This window comes from Gymnoscopelus braueri (assembly GCF_963280865.1).
Source record: "Gymnoscopelus braueri genome assembly, chromosome: 9".
Taxonomy (NCBI): domain Eukaryota; kingdom Metazoa; phylum Chordata; class Actinopteri; order Myctophiformes; family Myctophidae; genus Gymnoscopelus; species Gymnoscopelus braueri.
The window spans coordinates 48,117,260-48,132,527 of NC_137610.1; the positions used below are offsets into that span (position 1 = coordinate 48,117,260).

General features: G+C 41.2%; 1 protein-coding gene across 5 annotated transcripts in view; it reads left to right on the plus strand.

Moving 5' to 3' along the window:
- Positions 1-15,268, plus strand: part of LOC308091375 (GRAM domain-containing protein 4-like) — a 128,888-nt gene that overhangs the window by 71,414 nt on the left and 42,206 nt on the right. Inside the window, exon 1 of one of the 5 annotated variants that reach the window (XM_080436956.1) lies at positions 11,210-11,307. The exons of the other annotated variants lie outside the window; for them this stretch is intronic. Within the exon in view, the coding sequence (XP_080293082.1) occupies positions 11,265-11,307 (43 nt within the window). The 5' untranslated portion in view covers positions 11,210-11,264. Of the gene's footprint in view, positions 1-11,209; positions 11,308-15,268 lie in introns of those variants that run through there. 5 annotated transcript variants of the gene reach the window in all.

A 15,268-nucleotide genomic window follows, 5' to 3' on the forward strand; every position in this document is an offset into this window, starting at 1 on the left:
GAAAATGGCTCACTTCCACCACGTTAAAAAGAAATGGAGATATTAAGCTTTTAGTCAAGGAGTTAACATTGGAAAGGCCGACCAGAAGGATTTTTGACATGGATCCACATCCGGCCTCTCCTTCTCAGAGACTCCTTGGATGATCCCAAAGTTTCGTTAGAGCGCCCCACGTGGGCCCCACGTATAAAAAAAAAAGGGTCAAAAACGGTCCGGACCGTTTTCGGCACATGACGCATGGTTTCCATGACGCATGGCACACAATGTGTTAAGACTGATGCAAAAGGATACCTGAAGGATATGCCCAAACTCTCCGTAACTCATTGACTGCCCGGAGTAGATAAATAAATAAATCAGCTCTTGCCAGCGTTTTTGAGCGTTTTTTACTAACCTTTCAAGAGCCACAGAATATTTTGCTCCAGGACGATCGACACACAAGAGTCTTGCAAAAGACGGAGGAGTGTCTTTGCTTCCATCGGGGATAAAAAAGCGTGTCACCACAACCCTCCGTTCTTTAGTTATTGGTTGTTGAATATAGCTTGTTCTTGCCAAAAACGTAGAAAAGAACATGTGTTTTTTTTAATCCTTTAACATTAGATCGGACGGGCTTGCTTTGTTGTGATCACGTTATTTCCGGGTGTACACTTCTTTGGGAGTTCTAGGATCACTCATAGGTTGGCGAAGAGCCCCCTCTAGCGTAAACACCGAAAACATCAGCATACGTCCTAATACGTCAATGGCGGTGTCTGCGTTTGGATTGACATGCGTCAAAATACGTCAATGGCAGTCAATGAGTTGATACCTTGCTTTGTTTTGTTTTTTTTCTTTTCTATGAAATCTATGAAAAAGTTTAATCTGCAACACAGTTTCATACAAAATGTAGTGGGGGTCCCTGCTTCATCTCTCTCTCAGCTAGCGTTGAAGACACCTGCGTTAGATGCTCACTGCTCAAAGGTCCTGTCATCTACGTTATTAGCACAGATAGCTTAACTGAAACAATGTAAAGCATGGCCGTCTCATGGTTGTAGTAACGATTCAACGTCGGGGTCGTTAAATTGCCAGGTTGTCACATACAATCAGGAGGATCAAATGGCCGGCGCTCCATTCCAAATGTTGAACGGTTTCCAGCTTGAAGCTCTCAGCTGTCCACATAATGTGGCCACATACAGTATGTGGACACGGCCCCTTAAGAGTTAATCCATTAAGACTGGGAACGTATGTGTCATTTTAAGATTTCTTCGGCTATTCAAAAATAACAGATCTAGAAGCTCATTTGAGCTTGTAGATCTGCTATAAAAAAAATTATCGTGGAAAATATTTGAATATGTGTTTTAAAGCAAACATTTTTAACTCCGATCTGTGCTTCTGGGGTTCCCTGGAACAACATATTTTGAGTTGGGGGTCCGCGGCCAAATACTTATCATTTTGGGGTCCTTGACATGGAAAAGTTGGAGCACCACTGACATAGCAACATACTGTTAGGATTTAGAAACCATTTTTAGATAGGTATTTGGTCGCCGACCCCCATCTCACTGCCTTAAACTCACTGTCCTTGGTGCAGCAGTAGATTGCCCTTTCCCCCTCTCTTCTAGGAATCATAAAAGGTCACCAATAGAACTATACATATTAACAGTGCACTGGATGGTGGCCTTTCTAATGTGCTCGGGCACTAGCAGTAATCTATGAAGTTGACACTGGTAACTGATCATGCCCTCAGTATAGTGGTGCAATGGCATCATTAGTTAATCCATTAAGACCGGGAACGCATCTGTGTCATTTTAAGATTTCTTTGGCTATTCAAAAATCGCAGATATACAAGCTCATAGCACGGCACTGAGCTTGTAGAGCTGCTATTTTTGAAGAATCTTGAAAAATGTGTGCACATCTTTGAATATATATATATATATATATATATATATATATATATATATATATATATATATATATATATATATATATATATATATATATATATATATATATATATATATATATATGGTTTTTCTGGGGGTCCCTGGAACAACATATTTTTAGATGGGGGTCCGCGGCCAATATCATTTTGGGGGTCCTTAACATGAAAAAGTTTGAGCACCACTGATAAAGCAACATACTGTTAGGATTTAGAAAACATTTATAGATATGTATTTGGCCGCGGACCCCCATTTCAAAATATTTTTGTTCCAGGGACCCCCCAGAAGCAAAGATTTGAGTTACAAATGTTCGCTTAAAAAAATATATATTCAAAGATTTGCAAAAATGTTCAAGCTTTTAAAAAAAAATAGCAGATCTACAAGCTCATAGCGTGGCACTCGGTGCCGCGCTATGAGCTTGTAGATCTGCTATTTTTCGAATAGCCAAAGTATAAATTATGGATAAAGTGGTTACACAGATGCGTTCCCGGTTTGAATGGGTTAAAAGGCAGAAAAAAGGAGGGAAAAGCGAACAGACGCCTGCATTTGACAGCTTCCTCATTATTTATTTGCATCAGGAGGGGGAAGGGGCTCTGGGACTACTGGGTGGGTGGGGGGCATTTTGAATATTTATAACCCAATAACATTGAGCCTGCAGTCAGTGTCACAGGTTTGTGTGTGTGTGTGTGTTGATACTGTATGAAAAGAAATGTTCTCATGAGGTGGATGGATGGTGGCCGCTGGTCCCCATGTGTGTCATTGTTGTCACTGTCTGCCTGTTCTCTGTGTGAAGAAGGCACGCGAGGTAAGATGGTGGATGGATCGTCGATGTCGGGTGGAAACCTTGTATGTCCGAAACCGTTACTTTTTTCATGAAATGGAAAGAATTAACTCGAATTATTTAGTCACAAGCTCTTTGTTGATACTTTGGTTCAATATTTATAAAACCCACAGAGACGGTCAGCTATTTTCGGAGGGTGACACCTGCACACAACCAAGCATAAAATTACTTGTCTTAGTTATTTATTTTTTTATTTATTTTTTTCCCCAAGATTTTTGTAACCCAGTGCCAATTGCCTAAACTGTAATCCTGCGCGCTACTCTCCCTCTGCCACCCTGGGGAGAGCCCCGAACTGAGCTCATGCTTCTTCCTTCAATGCATGAGGAGTGAGCAGGCCGCTTCTTATCACCTGACAGGGGGGAGTTTCCCCGGTAGAACGTAGCGCGTGGAAGGAACACGTTATTCCAACCAGTCCCTTTCCCCCCCATCAGGCGCCCCGGCTGACCAGGGGGAGGCAGTATATAGAGACCAGGATTACTGCATGTTTTTTGTGAGGGTACTCTACCCTAGGGGACACGGGGAGAACATGCAAACTCCACACAGAAAGGCCCTTTCGCCAACCCCACCTAGGGTTGGGTATTGTCTTAGTTCTACAGGATCTTTTCTCCACTATCATAGTCATTGTTTTAGTCATCGTTGTTTAGTTTTTTTCAGTGAAAATAAATGGTGGCCGACCAACGTTTTTCGTCATAGTTTTTAGTCGACAGAATCAACACTGCTGACTGCCACAGACATCTGGAACTTTACATGAGCTACTGTGAAGACAGCTGGAGGACAGGTTTAGCATTAGACGTGACATTTTGGTCCTGCTGTGTCTCTGTCCCATAGGTGAATTGTTTTAGCGTGTTGTCGTTAAACTTTCATGACAGTCTCCGTTTTCTGCCGTTCTCTGCCCCTTTGTCACGTTTAATGATGCAACAGCACAGTGTTTAAACATGCAACAGTGCAGCGTCACCATTGTCAAGTTTAACCACTCCCTCGGGGCTCTGTACTAGTAACCTTTCTGTTTTCTGTTTGCTCACAACGTGACAGGTTGTGAGCTTTGTGAGAAAATTAATTATATTATTTTCGCCTTTTTTTGCCTCATTTTTTAATATATATTTTTAAAGCGAACACGTTAACACTCAAATCTTTGCTTCTGGGGCTCCCTGGAACTAAGTATTTTAGATGGGGGTCCTTGGTCAAGTACATAATCATTTTGGGGGTCCTTGACATGAAAAAGTTTGAGCACCACTGTAGCAACATAAGTTTTTCAGAAACCATTTTTTTTTTTTTTTTTTAATATATTTAGAAGACATTTGTAGATATGTTCCCAGATTGAATAGGTTTAGTGATTTAAATTGATGCCGCTCATCACTTTAGACTCTTAGACTACCACTATTGAATTATTGACCAGTTTAGGGCCTTGTCACCGGTAACCTTCATGTTGAAAGTGTAATACAAAGCTTGCCCGTACAGCCCTGAGCCAAAGCAGACTCCCAAGGTCAGGGTCAGGAATCATGTTAGCTGTTCTGTTCCTTTCCTTTTTGTCTAGCCCCCCCCCCCCCCCCTCCCTCCTCCTTTTTGAAGGCGGGTTCTCCAGGGGGCAGTGTAGGTCCTCATTTGCAGAGGAAGACACCAGAAAAATCTTTATTTCATGACGACGTTTCTGTCCTCAGAACCTTCAATCAGGAGAAGAAGACGTCAAAATACAAAGTACACGTCTCAGCAGTGGTTGGGGCTTAACACCCGGAACGCTTCTGGGGGTCCTTGGAACAAAATATTTTGAGATGGGGGTCCGCGGCCCAAATACATATCATTTTGGGGGTCCTTGACATGAAAAAGTTTTAGTTTTTTTTCAAAAAACTGTTAGGATTTTGAAGGCATTTTGTAGAATCGGCCTCAGGTCTTAACAGGTTAATTTGTGCCGAGCTGGGCTCCGTAACCTTCCTGCTGCACTCCGGGAAATTTAGAGGGTGTTCCGTCACCTCAAATGCACAGCAATACGATACAATACGTTTTTATTTTAGGATATTTATTATTAATTCAACGTTCACACTTTCCCGACTTTTTGTCCCTATACCAAATGCCCAAACTAGCCCAGACTAAAAAATAACCAATCTCAGAACTGGATGCTGAGGTAAATGTAGCCTACACAGTAAAAATCCAAAGTGTTACTTTAATAGCCTCGCGTGGCCAGACTATATGACAATCGCTGAGGGCAATTTATTTTTTTGCACTGGCAGATTCGTCTGGTCCCAGGCTATTACTTTAACCCAGAGTTAACACTCCGAATGGCCCGAATGAAACAATTAGAACTTAGAAAAAATACTTTCCAGACACTTTCGACACATTCCCGAAGGTTTCAAAAACCGTTCCAGTCCGCTGAGAAGATTCGGGGAGAAATTGTGGTTACTGTAAGTGTATTCTCACATTGAGGTCAGCATAAAAGGACCTGCAGTATTTCTTACTTGAGGGTCATAATTCTACACTTTAAGAGAACTTTCTTCTCTTTTTTTTTTGCTTCTCTTTTATTGCACCTTCTTTTCTCATGTTGTGAGAACTCTGTGTGTACTAATTAAGCTGCAGATTATGCGTGTGCCCTAGACTCTGGGTTTCTGCCATCTGCTATCTCTCTCCACAACTTGACAGGTAGTGATGGGATGTTCACTGTGTATTTACAACCACACTAGACCTAATTAATCTCTGCGAGGAGATGCTGTGTGCGTGTGCAGTGGTGTAAAAAGTACTCACATGTTTTACTTAAGTAAAAGTATCAATAGAGCAATGTAGAAATACTCTGTTACAAGTAAAAGTCAGGAATTCAAAATGTACTTGAGTAAAAGTACAAAAGTATTGGTATCAAAATGTACTTAAAGTACCAAAAGTAGATAGTACTCATTATGCAGATTGTCCCATTTCACAAGTTTTCAAATGTATAAAAATCCTTTGAAAATAGCAGATCTACAAGCTCACAATGTGTCGCACTGCGACGCATTGTGAATTAATTACAGGGGGGGCACGATGCGGTGCGGGTCACATGCGCACGATTTTTATTAATTAATTAAACTACTATAAAACAACAGTAACAACACACCAGCCTCCAGTGGTGGAAAAGATCTACAAGCTCACAATGCGTTGCGCTTGTAGATCTGCTATTTTCAAATGGCCAATATAGGGCTTAAGTGGTTACTGTATTGTTTTGTAATAATAATCGAAATCAAAGTAACTAGTAAATAAAGTTTTCAAATAATTGTAGTGGAGTAAAAGCCTCTAATTCATTAGATTCATTTTTTTAATTGAGTCCCAGCCCTAGTACAAATACCTCAAAATTGTACTCAAGTACAGTACTTAAGTAAATGTACTTACAGTAGTTACAGTAGTGTGTGTGTGTGTGTGTGTGTGTGTGTGTGTGTGTGTGTGTGTGTGTGTGTGTGTGTGTGTGTGTGTGTGTGTGTGTGTGTGTGTGTGTGTGTGTGTGTGTGTGTGTGTGTGTGTGTGTGTGTGTGTGTGCGGATCTTTAGTAAACATCGTGTGGGCAAAATGTCTGGGTATGTCATGGCAGGCCTGCGTTGATTATTGGTCTTCAACAGGGGGTCCGATACCCCAGCCTAGGGGGTCCTCAGAGTTACTACAGGGGGTCACCAAATCTTTGTGTGATATGAATTATTATTATTACATATCTTTTTACATTAACCATTTGAACCCTAGCATCCGTGCACTCAGGGGGGAATATTCACATAAAATAGAAAACACAACGCTTTGACACTATTTCCGATGTATGGTGTATAGGTGGGGAAAAAAGAACAGACCAAGTACTGTCTGATAATACACAATAACGTCATCAAATCAAACGTTATTTATAGAGCACTTTTACATACAACCAGAGATTGCCCAAAGTGCTGCATAGAAAGAACAAATCATCAGAAAAAGAATCAATACACATGTACCTTCGAAGGCACCAGACATACATAACACATGGAGAAAACAAAGAAATAAATAAACATTAGCAGACCTCAATGGACTGCGTTGATCTAATTGGAAGGGGCAGACTATTCCAGAGCCTGGGGGCAGCAGCAGCAAAAGTGCGGTCACCCCGCGGTCATGGATCTAACGTACTACTAGAGAAGCAGTGGTGTGTCCTACCGTGTTATGCTATATACGTAGGTATGACGTGCAGCATTTTGTTAATTGGCTAATGTTCCCCTCAGAATAGGGATGCTAGGGTTCAAGTAATCTCTCAAGAACAGATTCTGCTCTGCGTTTGAATCTGTCGGGGGGGTTCGTCATATCGCGTACGCACTGGCCTACATTACATTACATTACAGTCATTTAGCAGACGCTTTTATCCAAAGCGACTTACAATAAGTGTATTCAACATAGGTAGGGAACGAAAACTACTAATCACCAGAAGTCTTTAGTGCATTTTCTGCATAAACAAGCAACCAAGAGTATACCTAGCGCTAAGGTAAAAGTGCAATATATCAGCTACCTATTTCCTTAAACAGATGAGACAAAATAGCTAAATCAAATGAGCATGAGCTAAAACAAATAAGTATATCGACTAAACAAGATCCAATAAACAATCCAATAATCCAATAAACAATACAGCAATAGAAAACAAGCGTTCGTACAACTAGTTAACAACAAGTAGGTCAGGCAGAGAGGAAGGGTCTACAAGTGGGCGTGCCTTCAGATCAGGAAGCAGGCCGCGGTTTACCCAATCAAATGTAGTGGGCGGGATTTACGTGTCTGCCGATCCTTCCCCACTAGAAACAAACCGAAACTAATTTAACAATAGCGTCCTCGGAGTAGACAAAACTATGGAAAGATATTCACGTTTTAACTTGCTCTTTTATCATAGAAACAAGTGGGCTTATAACCAAAACGATCCATGTTCTCTGGGAGAAATGGTGTTAGTGTTCCGTGTAGAAATATTGTTAGTGGGAATGAAAACATAGTCGCACCACCGGAAGTGAAAGGCTGAAGGCAGACCAAAACCCTGGTTTCCTTGCGCACGTGTGCTACGTCGACTTCCTCCCAGAGCCAAGTGAGATAGTAAAAAACAGCAGAGGGCGCTGTTTTTCCTTTTCATTTTGCGATGGGTTCCCAGATTGGGGTTCAAGTGGTTAATGTAAAAAACTAAATCCTATCACACAAACTTTGGCGGCCCCCCTGCAGTAACCCTGAGGACCCCCTAGGGCTCCCCGGACCCCTGTTGAAGACCCCTGGGTTTTAGACTGTACTAGTAGGCGTGTTTTTAGATTGTGTTGTAATATTGGAGCATGAAAGTAACTTATTGGAAGTCTTGTTTCTCTCTCTCTCGGTACAGAGTGGGCTAAATGAATCCACGGATATCTCTGTATCATCTGTCACTGAGTCGCCCACATCCCTTCTATCAAGTTTCTCATCTTCATCACGCAGCCTTCCTCTCTCAGTTTCATCTTTCCCACACATTCCATTATGCCAGGGAGAGGAGTGTGCGTGCGTGTGTGTGTGTGTGTGTGTGTGTGCTTTTGTGCGTGCATATGTGTGTGTGGGGGGGTGGCGTTCCTTAATGCTGGATTCCTGTTTTCCGCTTATTTGTGTTCCTGGTCACGTCCATATTACCCCCTCCCCCCACACCCCCCACACCACCACCTTCTCTCACCTCTCTTTTTCTGCTACAACCAGTGTTGCCAGATTTTGCGAGAGAAGCAAGCAACCTGGTCTCTGACAACAAGCCCAAAAGAAGCGACTATAGGCCACATGAGTACACACGCACGCACACACACATACACACACACGCACACGCACACGCACACACTGTATATCAACAAGCTCACAATGCGTTTCGTTGCGGCGTGTTGTGAGCTTGTAGATCAGCTAATTTCAAAACATCCTGAGAGAAAATGTTTTCCGATGGGGGGGGGGGTCCTTGCCATGAGAAACACTTGGTTAAAACATCAGGTAGCAAAGCCCAAAATAAACAACTACACTTCAGAAACAAGCCCCCCCCCCAATATTTACAAGCAACTTTACAGAAAACAAGCCCAAAGTCGCTTGTAATAAGCAGACATGGCAACACTGCACACAGAGCCACAGACACACACACACACAACCCGAGCACGGTTACATAGTAAGCTCCACTTGGTCGGAGGCGCGGCTTCCTTCCGCGTTCGCAATAATAGTAATATAGTAGTAGGATGGCATTAAAACAATGCCCCCCCCCTGATTTTTTTTTATTTTTATAAATTTCGACTATTCGACTACTACTTGGTCAAATGAGTCGACTAGTAGAAATCATTAGGTGTGTGTGTGTGTGTGTGTGTGTGTGTGTGTGTGTGTGTGTGTGTGTGTGTGTGTGTGTGTGTGTGTGTGTGTGTGTGTGTGTGTGTGTGTGTGTGTGTGTGTGTGTGTGTGTGTGTGTGTGTGTGTGTGTGTGTGTGTGTTGTTGTTAACTAGTTGTACGAACGCTTGTTTTCTATTGCTGTATTGTTTATTGGATTATTGGATTGTTTATTGGATCTTGTTTAGTCGATACACTTATTTGTTTTAGCTCATGCTCATTTGATTTAGCTATTTTGTCTCATCTGTTTAAGGAAATAGGTAGCTGATATATTGCACTTTTTACCTTAGCGCTAGGTATACTCTTGGTTGCTTGTTTTTGCAGAAAATGCACTAAAGACTTCTGGTGATTAGTAGTTTTCGTTCCCTACCTATGTTGAATACACTTATTGTAAGTCGCTTTGGATAAAAGCGTCTGCTAAATGACTGTAGTGTGTGTGTGTGTGTGTGTGTGTGTGTGTGTGTGTGTGTGTGTGTGTGTGTGTGTGGGGACCTCCAGGGGGTCCCCCATGTATTTTTTAATAAAAATTAATTAAAAAAATCATTTTTTTATCCCAGGATTTTGGAACCCCAAAATAAGCGAGCCCTCGCTAGAGCCCCGTGCGCGGGGCTCTAGCGAGCGCGGGTACCTATAAAATATTGTATTTATAAAATATTGTATATTTTACAATATACCGTAAATAAAAGGCAGAAAAGCCAAAAAGAAAGAAAACAATAAAAAAGCTTCAAATCAATTGTGAAGTGGACAGAGAGCCAGTGGATGGAGTGATCCTGGATGGAGTGACATGGTCTGGCTTCTTTTATTTACCAGTGAGGAGGCGGGCTGCAGCCCACTGAATAAGTCATTTTTCTGGGACTTGGCAGAATCTAGTTGTATAAAAATATAACGGAATATTTTTATACAACTACATTCTGACAAGTCCTGGAAAAGACGCGCTGTGATTGGCCAGTAGCCAGGAAGCTTGCCTTCTCCAAAATGGCGGCCACGATACAGGTCGTTCCAATGAAACTGCCAATGAGGTATCTATGTTTCTATATTTATGGACAATAAGGCACAATGATGCAGCAATGTTAGGAGAGTAGAGCTAGGCAAAAATGTCAATTTCACCAAAAAGTGAGTTAGGCAATTATGCTATGAGGCTAACGATTTGCTAATTGTGTATTGCAAAGTGTGTGTGTGGCACTTTGTAACATTGCTAGTCTGTAATAATAGCTTCAGTGCAGTATGTGACTGTGATGTGATGACACTGTTGAGACGTGACACGTTTATGAGGTGAGAAAAGACACTTCCTTCTGAACACACCGTTAATCTATTCATTATCACTTGTTGTATTGCACTTGTTAACTGCAGTGACGGTTTGACTTTTGTTTTCTGTTTTCACTTAAAGATATTAACTGCTTATTAAGTCAATATTATTTGTTGCTGTCGGGTGGAAACCTTTCCTTTTCAGGAAAAATAACCTGCGCTCCAATGGATCCAATGTAGTCATTATTGAGCCACAAGCATGCACGACAACAACAATATACTTTTTGTGTATGATGAATAGCAAATATTGCCGATATTCAAGCTCACAACACGTCACATCCTGACACGGTGTGAGCTTGTAAATCGTCTGTTTCCGCTATTGAATGAATGAATGAACAAACCATCAAACAAATAAACATACATAATCAGGATGCCAGGTTGAAACGGCAAGAGGTTAGTATATTAACCACTTGAACCACAGCATCCAAATTGTGGGGAAACTTTAGTCAAAAATGGCAGATCTACAAGCTCACAATACCCCACATAGATCGGCTATTTTTGGCGAAGAGATTTGGTGTAGACGGACGGCGGGACGGACGGGAGTCTAAGTTCAGAGCCACGTCAGCTCCAGTTTACCAAGTCTAGAGGGTTACATTTACCGCTGCTACCAAAATAACTTCTTTGCAATATGTGTGTTTGTGTGCGAGTTGTGAACAGGAAGACCGTAAACAAACATGCACTGTGTACAGTACAGATCAGATGCAGTGCACGGTCATGTTTATGTTTTGCAAGAGGCTATTGACCTTTTGTTTAATCCATTTCTACACCAAGGAATGTATCTTTGTGGTTTAGAGCTGTGAGACGCTGTGAGACGCTCGGTTCAGGAACCTGTTGTTGCTTCGGAGGGAAATACAATTTAAAATATAGGTGTTTATACTAGAGCGACTTATACTGTACGTGCGAAATGGGAGTAAGAGTAAGCATGAACTCTATCAACAAACAAAAAGGTAAATAGTCACGTAATTGTAGCTTTGGTTGAAGCTAAACATGCAACTATCAATAATTTTAGTAGTGATTGTTCTATTGTTTACTTTTTTGATTAATCAGATAATGAAGAATATATGGATGGAATATCCACGTCAGCATTATTTTATTCTTTGCATAAAAATTGCACAAGGTCATAATGTGTCGCATCGCAACACATTATGAGATTTTCAATTGACCGTTTGACTTTGTTTTGCTTTTCACCTGTAATGGCAGGCCCAAGACAAGGATTGATGAACAACTGAATTTTTCAGTTCATTAATTTTATTACATTTTTTATAAGTGATTAAATGGATTCGCTTGATTAACTTTCTCTCCCCAGCGCAACAAGTGGTTTGTCTCCTCAGAGGACAAATGTCTCCTCCTCTTGTCTCCTCAGAAGACAAATGTCACCTCACCTCCTCTCTCTCTCCCTCCCTCCCTCTTTCCTCCTCAGTGGACATATGTCACCACCTCTCTCCCTCTCTCTCTCTCTCTCCCTCTCTCCCTCTTGTCTCCTCAGAGGACAAATGTCACCTCACCTCCTCCCTCTCTCCCTCCCTCCCTCCCTCTTTCCTCCTCAGAGGACATATGTCACCACCTCTCTCTCTCTCTCTCTCTCTCTCTCTCTCTCTCTCTCTCTCTCTCTCTCTCTCTCCCTCTTGTCTCCTCAGAGGACAAATGTCACCTCCTCTCTCCCTCCCTCTTGTCTCCTCAGAGTTTTCATGTTTGAAACATAAATAAAAATCCTTTGAAAATAGCCGATCTACATGTTTGTAGAGGTTGTAGATCGGCGATTTTCAAATAGCCGAAGTAGCCGTGTCCCCTAGGGTAGGTACCCTCACAAAAATATGCAGTAATCCTGGTCACTATACTGCCTCCCCCTGGTCAGCCGGGGTGCCTGATGGAGGACAAAGGAACTGGTTGGAAAAACTTGTTCCTTCCACGCGTTACGTCCTACCGGGGAAACTCCCCCCATGTCAGGTGATAAGCAGCGGCCTGCTCACTCCTGATTGTTTGATTGAATACTTTATTTAGACATGGAAAACAGTACATGGAAGTACAACTCATGCGTTGAAGGAAGCATGAGCTTAGTTTGGGGCTCTCCCCAGGCTGGCAGAGGGAGAGTAGCACCCAGGATTACAAGCTTGGCACTGGGTGAAAAATTGGTTAAAAAGGCGTTGAAGGTCGTTCATGTATGTGGGGTTCATGTATGTTTTGTAATAATAATCTACAAAGTAACTAGTAACTAACGTTTTCAAATAGTTGTAGTGGAGTAAAAAGTGCAATATTTGCCCCTGAGATGTAATGGTGTAGAACTAAAAGTATTGAAAATTAGAAATATTCCAGTTCAGTAAAAAAATAGTATTTGAGTACTTAGTTACTTCCCCCCCATGAGAAACCGTTCCACAGACGTTGTTGAAGGCTTCATACAATATGCATGTAACTCAACGAAGGCACAGCGAAGGTTTTCCTAAGCTTTTCAGGAATTGTATTGAAAATCCAAAATACTCCGGTAAAATTTTGAAAATCCAAAATACTCCAGTAAAATACTGTACTTTAAGTGCATTTACTTGAGTACATGATGTACTACTTAGTTACTTTCCAGTCCACCTCAATGGGGACCAAGTAGGTCAAGGTGTTCCATGCCAGGCCCATTCATTTTTAATGAGCGCTAACAGGTGCTAAACGAGACAGGCTTTCATAGCAGCCAAATGTATCTTCCTTTTCTTCTCCTCTTTCCCCTTGCTCTCTGCCATCAGAGTAGAAAGGTCATTATAGGATGATAATGTCAGGTAGAAACCTTGTATGTCCAAAAAAAAACGTTCCTTTATTATTATTATTATTTAAAATACATTTTAACCCATTCAAACCGGGAACGCATCTGTGTAAACACTTAAACCATTATTTTATACTTTAGCTATTAAAAAATAGCAGATATACAAGCTCATAGCGCGGCACCGAGTGCCGCGCTATGAGCTTGTAGATCTGCTATTTTTGATAAATTTTGAAAATTTGTACAAATCTTCCCTGGAACAACATATTTTGAGATGGGGGTCTGTGACCAAATACATATAATTTTGGGGGTCCTTGACATGAAAAAGTTGGAGCACCACTGATATAGAAACATATGTTTTTTTCAGAAAACTGTTAGGATTTAGAAGACATTTTGTAGAATCGGCCTCGGGTCTGAATGGCTTAAAATAGTGAAAATTGCCAAACTACAAGCTCAGATAACTCCGAACTGAGGCGATGCGTTGTGAACTTGTAGTTTGGCTATTTTCACTACGTTTTGTGTGACACTCTTGTATGATGAAGTAAGGGCATTCATTTTACAAAAAAACAACAACATAAAAAGTATGAAATATGGAGATACGAGGTTTTTTGCCCGACAGTAACAATTTATTTGAGTGTGACGTTATGGTGTTTGACAGTATAATGTACCACGGCAGTAATTATGAATTCAGCACTTTGAAATGTCACGCATCCTTAACGGATACCACGACCACGCACGCGTGTGCACACACACACACACACAAACACTGTATACTGTTGTACAGGAAAACAATAGCACTCACACACTAGGGCAGACTGGGCAATTAACCGAAAATATGTCAAAACCGACGTTTGCAACCAATAACCCACTTAATCTTGCTCATGTAGTTTAATCAATGAATGGAAAAGCAGGTTTTGTCTTGACATAATACCGTATATACAGTATATCGTCTGTGTCGGGTGGAAACCTCATTATGTCCAAAAACTGTTACTTTTCAGGATTAAAAATGTTAAATATCAAAAGTAGCAGATCTACAAGCTTGTGGATCTGCTACTTTTGATACTTTTGTGTGACACTGTAGTATGAGCAAGTAGGGCATTCATTTATGAAAAAATAAGGTTACAAATATGGAGATAAGAAGTTTATGCCCGACAGCAGCAATAATATGCTGTACAAAGTACAAAGTCCATTGGGTTCTGCACCTTTCCTGGATCAGGGCCCACTTGAAAAAAACATGGTGTTCGTGGCCCACTCATCAAACCACTTAACCCTTTAAGACCGGGAACGCATCCGTGTCATTTTAAGATTTCTTTGGCTATTCCAAAAATTGCAGATCTACAAGCTCATAGTGCGGCACCGAGTGCCACGCTATGAGCTTGTAGATCTGCTATTTCTTTTTGAAAAATCTTGGAAAATATGTGCAAATCTTTGAATATATATATACATTATGTTTTAAAGTGACCATTTTAAACTCCGATCTGTGCTTCTGGGGGTCCCTAGAACAACATATTTTAAGATGGGGGGGTCTGTGGCCAAATACATTTTGTTCCAGGGACCCCCATGAAGCAACAATTTGAGTTACAAATGTTCACTTTAAAAATATATATATTCAAAGATTTGCACACATTTTCAAGAATCAAAAATAAATAGCCAAAGAATTCTTAAAATGACACAGATGCGTTCCCGGTCTTAATGGATTAACCCGGCAGCCTGTCGGCTTTCAGTTAAATTAGCACTTAGGATTTTACTGTGCAACGGAACAACAAATAACAGTACAACAAAGAAGTGTATGTGTGTGTGTGCTTGTGCACACATGCATGCATAATATATAAGCATGTGCATTTTACAAAGTACTAATAGTCCTCGGTTATTATTACGTAACTGTGCTTTTAGGAGTCGAGTTTGCTTACTTTCCTTGGTTATACTGTTGAGTCTCTCTTGATTTAACCCTGTCATTTTACGATTTCGTTGGGCTTTTCAAAAAATAGCAGATCTACAAGCTCATAGCACTGAGTGCGGCGCTATTAATGCAGTGCAGTATTATTAGAAATTGTTATTGCGGTGGAGATTATTAGAAATCCTCTGGACAGATGCGGTAGGCCTACTTTTTGCTCTGGATTAATTTGCAGTTGGCAGCTGCTGTGTGAAAGTCTTTGGTTTAATGACAT